A 17,349-nucleotide genomic window follows, 5' to 3' on the forward strand; every position below is an offset into this window, starting at 1 on the left:
TATTATTTTGACAATTCTTGCCTATTTTTTTTTTTTTGGGGGGGGGAGGGCTTATTTTCTGGGTGATGAGTTTTTACACGAAATACTTTTTTTAGGCAACTAAAAAAAAATCTTTTTGGGGCGATTTCCACCGATTTTCTTCTTTCTTTTTCTTCGCAACTAGTATCGTGCGCTCTCACAGAAGAAGAACACCGAAAAGGCAAGAAAGAGAAGAAGAAGAGGATTTATTTACCGACCTACTTTGGATCTCTCTTTTTCTGCAAGTGTCATTATTATTCCCGTTCTCTATTTTTACACTTCGCCGTGAATTCGTCTCCTCTGCGAATTTAGTCACATCCGATTTTTTTCTGCGATTTAAAAAAAAAAAAAAAAAAAAAAAAAAAAAAAAAAAAAAAGGCGAGAGAGAGCGCGAGCGAGCGAGAGAGACAGAGAGCGAGAGAGAGCAGCTCGGGAGAGAAAGAGCAGCGACCGGCAACCTCCTCCTCCTCCTTCCCCGCCGCCGCGACAGGAGATCAAACTGCCTCAGCTCCCCGCCCGCCTCCGCCGCGCTCCCCGGCTCCACCGCCCTGAATGGCTGACGGCGCCCTGCCCTGGACCTGGCCCCCGGACACCTCCATACTCTGATCGCGGGCGAGCGGCTCGTCTCTCGACCTCCCGCCTCTCCGAGAGCCCACACCGGCACCGGCGGCGGCGACAGCGGTGGCGACAGCAGCCTCCGCGGGAGCGGCGGCGGCCGAGCCCCGGCGGCGGCGAGCGGAGAGCGGCGACCTCCTCCTCCTCCTCTTCCTTCCCCTCCTCCTCCTCCACCTCCTCCTCCTTTTCCTCCTCCTCCTCCTCGGCGGCGCAGCGGCTTCCTCTATGCCTGCACATCCTCCGCGCTCGTAGCGCCCGGACCGCGTGTGCCTGTGCCCGTGCGTGTGTGCGTGTGCGCGAGTGGGGAGCCGTGTGCCGGGCGTTCGCGCGCGTGTCTGCCTGCGTGTGCGTGTCCGGCGTGTTACTCTCCTGAATGCCTCTCCCGACAGCCTTGTTTGCCTTTTCTGATTTTGCAACTTGAAGTGGCGGCGGGGGGGGGGGGGGGGGTGGGGGGCGGGCGAGGAGAGGCAGTGAGAGCGGGGGAGAGCGGGAGAAGAGGGGAGAAGCGGTCAGACGGGGGTATTTTAAAGAGGGGGGGAGCACTGGAAAGGGCAGGGAAGGAAAGGAAAGGAAAGGAAAAGGAAGGGAGGAAAAGGAAAGGGAAGGGGGGGGGAAAGAGAGAGGGAGAAAATCCTCCGTCGCCCCCTCCCCCTCTCTGAAAAAAAAAAAATTAGAAAGAGCGCGAGCGAGAGGAGGGGGGCTCGCGGCGGCGAAAAATAAATAAAATAAAGAAAACGGCAGGAGCGGCTCCAGCCGGCAGCAGCGGCGGCGGCAGCAGGGCAGCGGCGGCGGCAGCCGAGGCGGAGGCAGGCGGCAGCAAGGGTCCCCTCGCACTCCGCTCGCCCCCGGCGCCCGGGCGGCCGCCACCCCCCCGGCCCCCGCCTCACTCCCCGGCAGCCCGCAGCGAGACGCGCCGCTCCCCAGCACTTTTTTGGGCCCGAGATATGGCAATGGTAGTCAGCAGCTGGCGAGATCCGCAGGAAGACGTGGCCGGGGGCACTCCGAGCGGCCCCAACCCCGCCGCGACGCAGCCGGCCCGGGAGCAGCAGCCCCAGCAGCAGGGGAGCTCGGCCACCCCACACACCCCGCAGACCCCTAGCCAGCCGGGACCCCCCTCCACGCCGGGAGCGGCCGGAGACAAGGGAGCGGGCCAGCAGGGCTCGGGGCAGAGCCAGCAGCACATCGAATGTGTGGTGTGCGGAGACAAGTCCAGCGGCAAGCACTACGGCCAGTTCACCTGCGAGGGCTGCAAAAGTTTCTTCAAGAGGAGCGTCCGCAGGAACTTAACTTACACATGCCGCGCCAACAGGAACTGTCCCATCGACCAGCACCATCGCAACCAGTGCCAGTACTGCCGCCTCAAGAAGTGCCTCAAAGTGGGCATGAGGCGGGAAGGTGAATATTTCTTCCCTACTATGCTATCGCTCCCCTGTCCCCTTGGCTGTGCAGGCGTGCGTGTGCGAGGGCTCTCCGTCTGTCTGTGTCTGCCTGTCCGTACGCGCACACACGCGCACCTATATACATATACATATATATATATATACACACACACACGCATACGTGCGGCGTGCAAACACACACACACATAAATATAAATATGTAAAAATAAATACACACATATATATATGTATATATATATATTATATATTTTATTTTTTTTTAATATATATATATATATATATATATATATATTTACGGCTCTCCGTAGCAATCCATCCAGGACTCTCTATATATTTCCATGCACATGTCAATCTCTTCCACTGCCTGCACTCCATCTGGCAGCTTTGCACCAGGTTCTGTTGTTATTGTCGATGGTGGTTGGTGGTGTTTTCTTTTGCTTTTCGGTTTGTGCCTCCTGCCCTCCCTCCCGCTTCTCCCCACCCCCTTCTCCGACACTGCCACACTCTCCTCTTTCCTGATAATTGTGCAGAGAATTTATTATTATTATTATTATTATTATTATTATTATTATTATTACTGCTACTACTACTATTATTACAATCGCTTGCTAAATATTTATCATTTAGCTGATATCCCCACTTCCCCCTGCGCGCGTGTGTATGTGTGTGTGCGTGTGCGTGTTTTAGATGTGGTTTTGTCTATTGTTGGCATGCGACCGGAGGGTGGGGGGAGATACATCTTTCTCCCGTACGAGATGTGACTCCATTCAGCTTCCTTCCCCCTCACCTCCTCCCCACCCCCTTTCCACCCCATCATTTCTTTTTAAACCTGCAATACCTCTCGGTAGAGCCATCTCTCAGGCTCATTTTTCCCGAAAGAAAGATGAAAGACGTGTAATTAGAGAAAGAGGAAAGGGTGTGAAAAAGATGGAAGGGAGAAAAGGGGGAAAAAATAAAAGGGGAGGAAATGTGCTACTCTATCTTCGCTTCCCTGCGTTTCCCGGTGCCCCGGAGTGCGCTTCTGTGAGAGATTTGGCCTTGTTTTCATTCCATGCGTTCAAAGGAAAGTTTGTGACTCAACCGTGTTTCTGTACTTCTGTCATTTCTTTCTTCTTTTCTTTTTTCTTTTCTTTTTTTTTAATGCCCTGCTCATTTTATTTCTTCATCAAACTCCACCCTCTCCTTAAAGACTTCTTACTAATCTCGATTTATAACCTCTTTACCGGTTCTTCTCATTTTAGCAGCATCCGCAGCCTGCATCTGGCACGGGGTCCCCACTATTTCCAACTGCTCTGCTGTTTTGATTTTTTTTTCCTCCTCCTTTCCAAAAGTTGTCTGTGGTTTTCCTTGCGTTCAGACTCATTCTCGTGTAGGGGGATTTCCTGCCCTCTTTTCTCCTTGAAACACGTTCTCTCAGTTTAAAGTTTACTGTCCTTGTCGTTAAAGATGTTCTAAAGACGTCACATCAGCTAAATAGTTGGTTCAGCAGGGATTTTAAAATTGTATTTTATATGCCACAAGAAAAGGAATTGAATTAGGCTGCTCAGATCTGAAAGAGCTCACAAATATGATGGCTTCATTGGTAGCTGCAGGTGCTGTTGGTAGGCACCTGGGAGAGTGCAGGCAAGCAAATTTGTTTTAAAAAAGGAAGGAGGAGAAAAAATAAACAAAAAAGTGATAATTGTGCATGCAGTTAAATGAAAAATATCTGCCAAGTTTGCAAGTAGATTGAAGAGGGAGAGCTAGGCTGGAGGGCAGCAGGACAGAGGTCTGGCCCGGGTGGCAAGGAGGGCTCGTTGAGGAAGAAAAGAGAAAGTTGAGAAAAATGTGGCATGCGGAAACCTGAGTGATTGCATGTGCGGGTGTGTGCCAGCAAGTGTGTGCGGTTGTGAGGGGTGTCTGTGTGTGCAGGGCACAAGCCTGAGTAGCCATATCTTCCCCTGAAGTTATATTTGTTCATTTGTTTACATGGCAAGCGGCTGCAAACCCTGGCACTGATGAAGTAAAACACATGCACAACACTAAAAAAAAAAAAAAAAAAAAAAAAAACCAAAAAAAAAACCAAAACCAACTTTGGTCAGCTTTCGGGACTAGAGGCATGCTTACGCTCTGTGTGGAGATGGTTAATGAATCCAGTGTTTTTGCAGTTGCAAGCTTGTGCATTCACTGTGCAACGCTGACTGCAGGCTTTTGCAGTGGCAACAGCTCACCAAAGATATTAATTACACCGTCCCCTTTTTTTTCTACGAATGTTTGGCTATTGTAAGTTCGGACATTTTTATTTTATTTCCCCCTTTCCCTTGATAATATTTAACCTTTCTATTCCTTTTAGCAGGGAAAACTTTGCTGGGCGGGGGAGGGGGGGACTCGATGGAAAGCTGGTTCTGTGTAATAAAGTTAGCAGTGGGGAGCTGGAACGCTGCGACCTGTTCCAGCTTGAAGGGTAACGACGAGGTATTTTTGAAGAATATGGACGCATTTTGTTTTATTTTATTTAATTTGGAATTATTTTATTTAATATTTTATTCTAAAAAGCTATGCATCAGTTTCCTTGTGAATTTCAGTAGTATCAGGGCAATAGGTTGGGATTCACAACAGAACTTGGCTATATTTTTTACAGTTGGCTGTGATTTTTAATTCTACTTTCTCACCACCCGGAGGACTTATTTGATTTTTTTTTTCTTTTTTCTTTTTTTTTTTTTTTTCCCCGTGCCGGGCTTTCTTTTGTTACGAGAGGGGAGGGGGGAAGAGGGGGTTGTGTGCGGATTTGTCTTGTTTGCCTTGGCTTTTTTTTTTTTTTTTTTCCTTTCTTTTTAATCTGTTTATTTTGTGAAGCCTGTCTGCATTGTGGCCGGGGGTGGGGGAGTGGAACGCGCTTGGCTGCCGCTGGGCTGAGGCTGCCGGAGCAGGGGTCGGGGCCGGGGCCGGGGCCGGGGCCGGGCGGGGGGCTCAGTGCAGGTCGGCAGCAGCTGCCCGACTCCGCATGCCTCTGTCTGTCCGTGCCTGTGCGTGTGCCGGGGGCGAGGCGGTGGCGGGGAGGGGAAGAAGCCCGGCATTGTCTCCGGCTGGTTGGCAGCGCCGCCGGGGCGATGCCTGCGAGCCTCCTGGATGCACATTTCCTCTCCTTCTCTCCTTCTTTTTGTCAGCGGTTCAGCGAGGAAGAATGCCGCCCACCCAACCCAACCCCGGCCAGTACGCGCTGACCAACGGCGACCCTCTGAACGGGCACTGCTATCTCTCGGGATACATCTCCCTCCTGCTGCGGGCCGAGCCCTACCCCACCTCCCGCTACGGCAGCCAGTGCATGCAGCCCAACAACATCATGGGCATCGAGAACATCTGCGAGCTGGCCGCCCGTCTGCTCTTCAGCGCCGTCGAGTGGGCCCGCAATATTCCCTTCTTCCCCGACCTGCAGATCACCGACCAGGTGGCCTTGCTGCGGCTCACCTGGAGCGAGCTCTTCGTCCTCAATGCTGCCCAGTGCTCCATGCCCCTCCATGTGGCCCCGCTCCTGGCCGCCGCCGGCCTCCACGCCTCCCCTATGTCGGCAGACCGCGTTGTCGCCTTCATGGACCACATCCGCATCTTCCAGGAACAGGTGGAGAAGCTGAAGGCTCTGCACGTCGATTCGGCTGAATACAGCTGCCTGAAAGCCATCGTCCTCTTCACCTCAGGTGAGGGGACGGGTTGGGGATGTGAGATGCTGGGGAAAAAAAGCAAAAAAAAACCCAAACCACATCGAGGAAAATAAGGGGGAAAAAATTAAATAGAATTATTTTTAAAGGAAAGGGACTGGAGGTCGAGGAAGCATAGCACCTGATGGGGATACACTCCGGTCCAGGGATCACTCTCATTCCCAGTGATACTGGCTCTTTAACACACAGCCCCTCCAAAAAAATAACACTGAAAACCAAAATCAAATTAAGTGTAGGCGGTGGAAACATGCATGTTAACAATTTTTCCCTGTGATAGATGGTTTGAATTAACTAGCAGGAAAGTTGCATTAGCATTGCCTTTGAAGTGCTCTGGTCATAGCCTATAAGAATATAATACGTATACTATTATTGTAACCTGCAAGGGAGAATTTATAAACATCAAAGGGGAACTATATGAAGGAAATATAGGAAATGGAAACAAGGCAAGATAAGAGTCTGGGCAGTGTAGTTTTTATAATTATTCTAATTATCATCACAATGTGACTAATTGCCACCTCTCCTACTTGTTTTTCTTATTTTTTTCTTTTTCATTTTTATATCCCCCTCTCCCCATCCCCTAGCTCCTGTCTTGTATGAGCCTCTCCCCTCTTTTCCCGATTAACAACAACTAAACAGTTCTGATAAATGTGCCTTAAAACCAGGCCGAGGCAAAATTAAAAGCATTCCTGAACAAAGATGACAAATCATTCAAAGGCCTTGTTTAACACCAAGTAGTTTATAATCCATCAATATTTGCTGCCTTTCAAGCACAAAAGATAGTATTTACATTGTACTAAAATGTCTCCTAAATTTGCACTATATTGTAATGTAGCAAATGTAGTATTAATATCGATTTGAACATCAGATAATTTATTTAGACAGGAGTATCTAATTTGTATGCAGGGTGGTCAGAGACGTGTACTATGACTGCCCCCTTTTACTTCCAGTGCAAATGCAGTCTCGCAGCATTGGAGAGAATATTTCTTTGCAAAGGATAATGTGCAAATCTTAAAACAAATGGAAGATTTACTGAATAGTCAACTCGACATTTTAATGTATTTTATCATAATAAGTCTTCTTGATGGAAACATGTTTTTCAAGAGTGACAAAGAGACCTGCCTGCATTTATCAGGGTGATTTAACTCCGCAGCCTGCCTGCAGACTCCCAGACTTTCCTTTCCCATTCATTTCAGGGAGCTCATCAATACACACAGATAGTCAAGGAGAACAATTTTTTTTTTTCTCCAGACCCAACTTGGAGAGATTCTTCCCAAGCAGAGCTGGGAAAATGTCTGGCCTGTGCCTCAGCCCTTCCACACGTCAAACGCCCTGTGAAGGAAGTTGCCCCTGATAGGGACATGGCTGAGGCAATATTTTATTTTTTCTTCTTTTTCTTCTCTCCCTGTTCCACCCAATCTTCCCCCTTTACTTCTGAAACAATTGACCTTGGCTAGAAAAAGGGTAAGTGGCTTTAGAGGAGCTCTTCATTTACATATAATAAAACCAAATGTAATAACATTTGTGAGGGGAGAAGCCTCTTCCCACGGTGGAGTGGAGACTGAATGAAGGAAACAATAATATTACTTCAGAGCAGGATCACACAGGGCATCTCAGGAAATGGAAATACTGCTGTCAGGAGTAATCTACTGCTCCTTACCCCATCTGCACATTTCCACTTTTCACTAAAATTGTTTCCATTGCATATTCAGAGGGGAAATAATGAGAAGCCTTTCTCAAAGTCATCCAACTTTTAAACAAACTTTAAGTGACAGAAAAGACATTTTTAGGCATATAGTCCAAAGTCCTTCACTAAGGATTAAGCATCTAAAACTGGCATGGATTTTTCCTGTTGTGGTTTCTACATTTGGGCTCCAGAGAGCATGTATTTATTCTGTACAATTCTGGACACCATCCAAAAGCTGTGTAGTAACCAAAACCAACCAGCTCCTTTCTTTCCTCCTTTACCCTTCTCTTGCATACCCTCCTCCTTGCCCTCATCTTCTTCTCCCCGCTGCCAAACTTTAGCATTATTAATTCCTGCATCTACCTTTTCATCGTCATAAATATATGTTTCCGGGAACAGACAGAGACAGATAACATAAATCAAATAAATCTATTTGCAGCACAGTAAGAACTTTTGATTTCTAGTTAGATGCCAGCTGATTATGTCTATATTTTCTGAACACTAAACTCTTCTGAACATGTAACATGAAATACATTGCCGCCACTACAAAGGGGAAGGCTGGAGTGTGTTGAACAGTAATGGTTATTTATTTACATAATTTCTTTTCCATAGACTGCAAGAAGAAATACAGCGCTTTCCCTTATTGACACACTGCCATATAAAAAAGCAAGGCACATACAGGATTTTCACATTAGCCCACTTTCTGAGATGGAATAATAATTTACCTTCAGTAAACATGGGTTGCATTATTTCTCCCATGGATTGCACCTCTCTGGGCTGCATAATCTAATTGAGTTGTGTATCCCTTAATTATTATTATTTTTAATCTCATTCTGAAGGGAGAATTGAGCCTAGCCACCCCCACTTTCTGCTGTGAAATAAAACCCAAGTGAAGGCATATGCCAGACCATTTAAAATAATTTAAGCCAAACAGATACTATATTGGCATGAGAAAATTCTGAGGTTTTGGAGGTCTAAGGCAAAACCCGTGGCAATTTTTCAAGCACCCACACACATCAGGCTGATGCCCTTTTAGAGAGCAAGTTCCCCATCCACATTGTCCAGTGACCTGCACTTATAGGTGCACTTATTGTAAATGTCTGATAAATATTTTACTAACCTTAAGGGTATGACATATGGGGCATAAGGAAAAAAGCTCTGCCAGGGTGTCAGTAAGACCCTTTCATATTGCATTGTTTGGAAGTTGAATAGGATCTAATGCATAATGGGCAGATAATGCATGTAAAATAGCAAGATATATGTAAATATGGAATCTGATTTGTGGCAATCAACATATGAACAGGTCTGTGGTTTTTGATATGTATTGCAAACAAGAACAGGCTCCAGCTTTTGATAGATATATATGTTGCAACCTGGTGCTTTAGATGTTGCAAAATATCATTGCATTAAAGGTAGAGTATGGATTAGCAGAGCAGCCTGGCTCAGATAATTGTGTGTCTGAGGGATGCCGAGTCCACAGATCAGGTCAAAGGTTCTCCTTCTCAGAAGTTCCTAAATTGTGGCTTGTTTTATTTGTATTTTTGCTTGAGGTCATAGTATTGTAGATGAAGGTGTTAAAAAATCTTTGTAAAGTCAGTTCTTGGTAAGGGAAGACTTAAGCTTCAAAAATGCCTGTGCAACAGATTTTATTTTATTTTATTTTATTTTATTTTTAGCTTTGAATAATTTGTTGATTTGTTGTGTCTTTCCAGGTTCACAACACTACATTCACATTTTTATAATGTCTTTTGGGGGGCTATTAACTAATTCATATATGGATCTATATATTAGTAAAGTCTGGTTTTGATCTGTTAGCCGGCACTGCTAGCTGACCACCTTGCTCTGATCTTGATGGCTGGAGGTTTTTTTTGGTTTGTTGCTTGTTGGGGTTTTTTGGGTTGGTTTTTTTTTGTTTATTTGTTTGTTTGTTTGTTTGTTTTAGGGTTTTTGTTAGGTTTTTTGGTTATTGTTTTAGGTCAGTATTTTTAATATCTATTCTGAATCTTTGAAACAATGTGGATGGTTTCAACCATCTGGTCATACCCACCACTTTTCCATGACTGTAGTTTCCTGGGCAAGTCCTTCCACAAGCAGCTGGTGCATAATTGTCCTCTGGTTTGGGTTATGTGTTCTCTGAGATAGGATACGCGCTTGTGTCTCTGTCTGTGTGCAAATGTACAGATGCATCCGTATCTCTCTGCTAGTATCTATATACACAGAATAACATGTATAGATAAAATACATGGGTGTAAAGGGCTTCTGCTCTCAGATTAGTGCACATTTGCCCAGGTCATGTAGTTATGCAAGGTGCAAAGTGTGTGTTTCTGACACTTTGGATGTCAGAAGGACCTATAAGGAAGGAGTCTCTCTGGTTTCATTTAGGCATGGCTTAGCTGCTGCAGCTCTCCCCAGCTTTGTGTCTGAGAGCTACAGATGCCTGCTGAGCACAAGCTGGGACTAATCTAGCCCTTTGCTACTGGATTTATCATACAGCCCACAAAGATGTTGCAAATTTGCGATCACTGGCAGTGAGGCAGGAGCAGAGGAGACTCCCCTGCTCCACGACATCCCCCAGCCAGCTCCCGGCCAGTCGCTGCAGGACCCAGTCACTGCCTCTCTGTGATGTGCAGCCATGTAAACAAACTCCTTGTGTCTCACCCTGCTTGTGTGCAACTCTGCTGATTATTATTATTGTTGTTATTTATTATTATTATCATTATTATTATTATTTTCCCCAATACCTTATTTTTCTTGCTCTTGGCATTATTTAAGGGGGCTGGTCCAGGTTTCCAGCATCCCGGTGATGGGCTCCCTGCAGCAGAAACCACGCTCGACAGCGCAGAGTGTCGGTGGGGGGGATGTGAAAAGGAAGTGTGGGGGTTTGTGTGTATGTGTGTGTGATTGGGACGAGCGGGGTCTTGCCACCCCATCGCATCCTAGGTGAAAATACCCATGGTGGCTATGAGGCACAGTGAGGTTGCATTATTTATTTGGCAGTGGTGCATGGGATGGGATAGGATGGGGTGGCATGGGGTGGGGTGGGATGGGATGGAATGGGATGGGATAGGATGGGAAGGGTTGGGATGGGATGAGACGAGATGAGATGGGATGGGATGCTGGGTGCTCCTTTGGGCTGCCCACCATCCCCGCGGAGTTTCCCTGTGTGGTTCCCAGCCACTAACCATCTTCCCCCACACCCCCCCCCCCCCGCTTCCTCCTCCTCCTCCACCTTCTTCCTCCACTCTCCTCACGCCTGCCGCCGTTCTGCGGCTGCTTCCGCGGGTGCGGTGCGGTGGGCAGACGCCTGCGGCCTATCGGATGCTGCGCACATCGAGAGCCTCCAGGAGAAATCACAGTGCGCGCTAGAGGAGTACGTTCGGAGCCAGTACCCCAACCAGCCGAGCCGCTTCGGGAAGCTGCTGCTGCGGCTGCCCTCCCTGCGCACCGTCTCCTCCTCCGTCATCGAGCAGCTCTTCTTCGTCCGCTTGGTAGGTAAAACCCCCATCGAAACCCTCATCAGGGATATGCTACTGTCGGGGAGCAGCTTCAACTGGCCTTACATGTCCATCCAGTGCTCCTAGAGCCCATCCCGCACCCCCGGCAGAGAGGCGGCGAAGCGGCGGAGAGGGGAACGCTCGCACCGAGGGGCAGTCGGGGTGCGGGGGGGGCCCGGGAGGTGGACACTGAACAAAAGAAAGGGCGAGTGGGAGCAGAGATGTGGCCGTGGAGGCGAGAAGGACGGACCTGTCGTCCATGGAGGTTGTGATATTTCGCCTTTTTTTTTTTTTGGCCTATTTTGGTGGGGTCTTTTTGTTTGGGTTTTTTTTTGTTTTGTTTTGTTTGGTTTGGTTTTATTGGGTTTTCGTTTTATTTTGTTTTGTTTTGTTTTTTGTTTTGTTTTTGTTTCTGTTTTCTTTCGGAGAGGAGGAAAAAAATAAATAAATAATATTAATAAAAGAGACAAAAAAAAATGAGTATTGAGGGGATATTAATCAAACCTGAAGGGGATACTGGATCTTCCAGGATTTATTGTGGACTGTTGTTGATATATGCTGTACAGTAAACCAACAAAACAAAAAAAGCATTGAAACTGAACTGAACCTTGTGTAGAATAAAAATAAAAACGCCCAAAACCAAGCAAACAACAACAAAATTTCCATGCGCAAATACTTATCATGAACATTGTTACTCCTTTTGTAATATATTAGTCTTTATTTTCAATTTTGGTAAAAGTTAAAACATCATATGCGCATAAAGAATAAAAAAGGAGAATTAGGGGAAAATAACATTTTCCAAATAATTATAAAAGAATTGTCCTGTGTCTATGTATCTATATCTGTTTTGTATTTTTTTCTGGTTCCAAACCAGGTTTCCTGTGATTCTATACTAATAATTTTTGATATAACCCTTTGCTTCTTATAATGAGTGCGATATATGTTGTCAAAGCTGTTCTTCAAGAATTAAAATTGAAGTGAAAATTTAAAAAAAATAAAAGAATTTAGCAAAAAAAACCCCCAATTTATCACCCCACAACCCATGAGTCTTGTTGCTTGAAACATGCCAACAACTCAAAAAAAAAAAAAAAGAAAAGAAAAAGCCCGATAAACAATAACAACAAAAATCTCCCCACATTTTTTAGTCCTTTACTGGTGCTAAAAAGGAGAACTTAAAAAGTACTTGGGAGGGGTAACCAAGTCGTGCAAACTACAGGATGCTCCAAAATTGACTTGACTGTATAAGCTTAGGACTGAGCTGTCAAGGCCTAGAAAAAGGGAGCAGGAATTGCAGTGTGATGCCTTAGGTGACCTCACCTTGCTGGGACTGCACCACAAACTCTCTCCACCAAGGCTGATGGGCCTATCAGATTGGCCTGCCCCTTTTTGAAATACATTTCCCACCACCTGGATTTTCTGCTGAGTTCACACCTTGCTTTTTACTCTCAGACGCCGTGGGCATGGATTGAAGTCACCGCATGCCATCAACTTTACCTGTGCAGCAGGAGGCGTACTCTAGCCATGGGTCCTGTTTGTTCCAGGCATGATGGCTTTCTGCTTATGGGGGTTTGGCATGGGGTTGACTTTTTTTGGTTTTATCTTCTTTTCCACTCCAAGGACTCGCAGACCCCAATATGTGCTCCAGTGTGCATGCCTTGTGCTTACTGTCAGCCAGAACAGATCTCGATTTTTTCCCAAATCTAGTTGCTGTGTGTGGAAGGTATTCCCACTCCACTAATATAGAAATCCAGCTGGATGCTTGCTCATTGGGTGGTGTGCTAGTGCATTTCATGTATGCTTATGTGCCATGGCCATGCAAAAAACACAGGCTGTGACATCCCACACCATGGCCCACCCACTGCCAGAGCCTGAGCTCTGTGCCAAAAACCCCTTTTCATTTCAGCTTGTCTTTTTCTCCCCAGAAAATTAAAAATTGTTTTTATAATGGAGCTCCTTTGAAGGTAAAGGCTTCTGGCTGGTGGTGCAGATCTCTGTAACAGCTTTCAGTGCATTAATGTTTTATAGGATCTGAGACAGAGCTGTAAGAACACATAACTACCAAGGGAGCTCTTTCTTAATGTATTAATAAAGCTGGATCTTTAAAAATAACATTGTCCCACTCACACAGACACCTCCTGTGCCCTCCAAACAAGTCTAGATGAGGTAGACTTCACAGTTTATGAAGACATGGGCAGTGTTTTCCCTTTACTTTGCTATCTTCCATACTCTCCTCTTTCTCCTTCCCTCTCTCTCCTTTCCCTCTCTCTCCCTCAATCTCTCCCATCCTTTTTAATTTCTTTTCATTCTTTATTTCTTTTTTTCCCTTTTTTCTTTCTTCAACAAAATTCTTCAATTCAACTCACTTGGGGTTTTTAATATTCTAGGCGCAGCAGATCTGAGGTGAGAGCAGCTCTGTGCAGGAGACAGTTGTAGCTGGATAATCAAGATTACGGGCAGATCCTCTATGGGGGTATCACCCCATTCAGGATGGAGAAACGGCCTGTATTCATAGGTGCTGGGAGTAGGGGGACTTGGATAATTCCAGACCTGCACACAAGAACAGGGATTTGGGAGTTAGACAGACAGACAGACATCCTCCCTTTTGTCACTCACTTGGACACTGCATGAGTGAGAGCTTTGTTCCTGCCCCTTCCGCGGGGCCTTCCCTGGAGAAAGGGAGTCCAGCAGCCCCTCCGAGCTCTCAACAGGGAGTGAGGGGGAGTGCTCAGACATGGGAGGTGCTGAAAGAAGCATTTTCAGCACTGCTTTATGGTGGGATGGGTGATTTGGGACCCAGATGAATTAGCAGCTAAACAAAAAAAAAACCAAAAGAAAAACAACAACAACAAGAAGCCCAAAAAACCAAACCTGAACCCAAAAAACCCAAACCCACCGAAACGAACAAACACTCCAAAGCCAAAAATAACAACAAAAACCAAACCAACAAAACAAAAAACCAGCCCCCCCCCCGCCCAACCTAAAAATAAACAAAACACACGGGGATATCGGAATAGAAAAACAGGTCTCAGTTTCTTCCAGTGAGATGTAAATAAATTCATTACGGTGTTATCCAACTGATGAAAACAGATAAACTTTTTCGTAGATATTTTTCAATTAATTTTCATATTTATGAATAATAATAACCCACGGATTGCCAAGAAACTTGCAGGTGTAGAGGAGGTGTACAAGATGCACTTATTTCCATGTATGTGCCTAGAAAGAAGTGTTTCAATCCCTTATTAAACTTTGCTTATAAGACGGTATTGTGTTTTGAAGTGTTAACTACTCAGTCTGCGTTGTGTCAGTGGATGTTTTCCTTTGCCACGCTGCAGGTTCTCGGGCATTCATATGACAGCTAAAAATACTGTATCATCGCGTAATCGCGTGCTATTTGCTGGGGAAAAAAAAAAAAAGTTAATGTGGAGACAGGCTGGGGTCCCTCAGCAAGTTTCTGCCGATTTATTCGTCATCTACAATGTGCTGCTTTAAAACCAGCCCTACCTACATTTCTCTGCCGCGTTGTTACCGGGGGCCCGAGCGCTGTCCCCGGAGGCTCCTCGGTTCCCTAAGCTCCTCAGGAGGCGGGGTCGGCAGGGAGTTCCCTCGCATCCCTGCATCCTGCCGCGCAGGGCTCCGCGGCCCCTCCATGCTCACCAACAGCTGCGGCAGCACTTCAAAGGCTGAGGTGGGGTTGGAGGGGAGGAAGCTGGGGGTCGGTGGAATTTGGGAGAGGGGCGACCCTCCCACCCTAGCCCCGCGCAGGGGACCTGCTCGGGGCACGGCAGTTACAAAGCTCTGCTTCCCGCTCCTCTTAGCACCTCGCTAAGTAGCTTGCTTCCTCCCACCGCCCAATTAGGCCTTTTCTATACATTTAATCGAACAAATATTTGGAAATGCTGCTAAGTGGTAGGTTGAACCCGAGCTGAAGAGGAGGGGGGCTTGCCGGCGGTGGCAGGGGTAGCGCCGAGGCGAGGGTCGTTCGTGTGCGCGCCTGTATGGGTGCGTACCTCCTCCGGCTGTCCGTGAACGCCACGGGCTGCGGCTTCCTCTTGCCTGGGATTTCTCGACACGCCCTTGCCCCGGGAGGCACCTTTTGGGTGGCTCGGCTTTCATCCACCTCCTTTATCTGCAGGAGGAGAGTGATAAGTCTACTCTAAGGGTGGGTGGTAAATGATAACCCCCACTTTCCCCGTGTCCATCGAAATAAAGTAGAACTGGGGAGGGAACGTGGGTATGGGACTCTATCACGAGTGATTTGTCTCATCGCCACCAATAAAATCGACGGATCAAGATGAAAAAGACTTTTCCTGCTGAGGTAAATGGAGGGTCTTGCACAAAAATCTGGCTCGGGGTCACTGCAAGTGTCACCAGAAGTAATACAAGAAAAAGGTGGATTCTGCGTGGGTTCACTCGCAGGAGACTGGTTGGTTACCTACACAAAGACGGAAATGTCTTTTATCTGACAGAAAGGCTGAATAGGACCTCCGGTTTTGCTGGTGTTTTGTTGCGGTTTTTTTCCGGTTTTTTTTGTTTTTTTTTTTTTTTTTGTTGTTTTTTTTTTTTTTTTTTTTTTGTTTTGTTTTGTTTTGTTTTTTTTTTTGTCGGTCGGTGGGTTGGGTTTTTTGTTGTTGTTGTTGGTTGGTTTTTTTTTTTTATGGGGAGTGTGTTTGTTTAATTTTGTGGTTCGGTTTGGTTTCTTCTCATTACCTGTGGGGTGTGGCAGCCAGATGTCCCCTGCTCAACAGAAAACAGATGCGACCAGTTGCGAGCAGGCACGGTTGGCAGGGACGGTGGCCCTGGCTGGCCTGGATGGACTCTCCGACAGATGGACAGAGGGACGGAGGGCTCAACAGGGATGTCAGGGCTTGCTGCAGCCACCCCCTCCAGCTGTGTCCCGGCACGCAGCCATTCACAGGGAGTGTCCGTGAACGCGTGTGCACGGCTGTTACAGACACTGTCGACATGTTTCCTGCGGTTTCCTGGGACATTTTGACTATTCAAAGCGTTAGTTTATAAGTCTTGAAATAGAGGGTAGAGTTTTTTTCTCCTCTCCTCTCCTCTCCTCTCCTCTCCTCTCCTCTCCTCTCCTCTCCTCTCCTCTCCTCTCCTCTCCTCTCCTCTCCTCTCCTCTCCTCTCCTCTCCTCTCCTCTCCTCTCCTCTCCTCTCCTCTCCTCTCCTCTCCTCTCCTCTCCTCTCCTCTCCTCTCCTCTCTTTTTATTTTTTTAGACCCATATATCTGTCTTTGCTCTCTGTTTCACTGGGACAGGCAGCAATTAGGGTCCCGTCGCCCCCCAAGTTTGTTCCGTTTCTTTTATATATTTGGGACTAATTTCAAAAACTGCATGACCTCTACGAAACCTGTCCATATATTTGTTTTAAAAGGTTAGTTTTCTCCCTGGCTTCACAGTCACTGACTTTGATGTGCGATTTTTTTTTTTTTTTAGATACCCTTCCCTTTTTAATCCACAGAGGGTCAGAGAGAGGGAGGATGAATCTTCTGTGGTGATTCCCCCAGTAATAATAAAAAATAAATGCATTTCCAAAGCCACCACTCTAAGGTGCCATGGACAGACTTGATATGTCTGGGTACTTTGCAAACCTGCCGGGTTTCCAGGTGCTGATAACGTGGGAGAATTTCTCCTACAAGGCGTTTTTGAAGAGGAATAGAAAAAAAATAAATAGAGGGAGAGAGAAACAAAGAGCGAGAAGGAAGGGTGCAGGAAAGGAAAGATTTTAAAAGAGTAAAACATTAAAAAAAATTTAAAAAAAATGAAATGGACAGAGGTGTGAGGGAGGAGGTGAACGAGAGGGGAGATCCAGGAGCAGAAGTGGAAACCAATAAAACTCTTGTTAAAGTACTTGCTCAGGATCCATGGCGTCACAAGGTCTCTTACTTAGAAAGCCAGAGAGTTTTATTCCTAAATGAGTTAAAGAGCCATTTACCTCTGTCGTGTTCTATTCATCATGCCACAAGTCGAGAGTCCCTAACATGAAACTATTTGTTTGCTTACACAACCAGCTGGGTGCAATTTCACGACTGAGATATCTATCTGAAAGCGCCTCTCATTTATTATCCTTACTTGTCAGCGAATCCATTTTCCAACTTTTTCCCACCTCCACGCCCATTCTTTCTTCCTTCATTGAAGTCTCTGTGTTTAAATGCTCCCTTTAAGCATTTCAGCACCGACCCCTTCTCCTGTCAGAGCACCTTCAGCGCAAAATAGCCGGGGAGCAAGTCTGAAACTGCAAAGATGGGAAAGGCGACCACTTCTCAAGGTGGTCCCATTTTAAAGCTCCTGCCCTTTTTTTCCCTCCCTCCCGTTTCTCCCAAGGCGTCTCTGACAGTGCTATGGAGTCACCTACCGGTCTTCTCAATTTTAAGTGATGGCACCCCTGCCGGACATTTTTCCATGGCAGTCCCGGTGCAAGGTGCGGCCACCTG

The 17,349-nt window shown here is 46.6% G+C and overlaps 1 protein-coding gene and 1 long non-coding RNA gene across 4 annotated transcripts; one reads left to right on the plus strand and one right to left on the minus strand.

Annotated features, from left to right (window-relative positions):
- Positions 1-1,109: 1,109 nt before the first annotated feature.
- Positions 1,110-14,164, plus strand: NR2F1 (nuclear receptor subfamily 2 group F member 1). 3 transcript variants are annotated; one of them, XM_064403619.1, is made up of 4 exons: positions 1,110-2,028; positions 5,180-5,707; positions 10,713-10,900; positions 10,985-14,164. In XM_064403619.1, the coding sequence occupies exons 1-4, from the start codon at positions 1,578-1,580 to the stop codon at positions 10,991-10,993; spliced, it is 1,176 nt and encodes a 391-aa protein (XP_064259689.1). In that variant the 5' UTR covers positions 1,110-1,577; the 3' UTR covers positions 10,994-14,164. The 3 variants fall into 3 exon arrangements, with proteins under 3 accessions (XP_064259689.1, XP_064259688.1, XP_064259691.1); XM_064403618.1 differs by having other exon boundaries at positions 1,114-2,028; positions 10,713-14,164; XM_064403621.1 differs by lacking the exon at positions 1,110-2,028 and adding an exon at positions 2,035-4,295 and having other exon boundaries at positions 10,713-14,164.
- Positions 14,165-15,723: 1,559 nt separating this feature from the next.
- LOC135289794 (uncharacterized) lies at positions 15,724-17,349 on the minus strand. The gene is made up of 3 exons (XR_010352536.1): positions 17,271-17,349; positions 16,988-17,150; positions 15,724-15,899 (listed from the first exon to the last, which is right to left on the minus strand). It is a non-coding gene; the product is annotated as an uncharacterized LOC135289794 (long non-coding RNA).

Source organism: Passer domesticus, chromosome Z, assembly GCF_036417665.1.
Source record: "Passer domesticus isolate bPasDom1 chromosome Z, bPasDom1.hap1, whole genome shotgun sequence".
NCBI lineage: Eukaryota > Metazoa > Chordata > Aves > Passeriformes > Passeridae > Passer > Passer domesticus.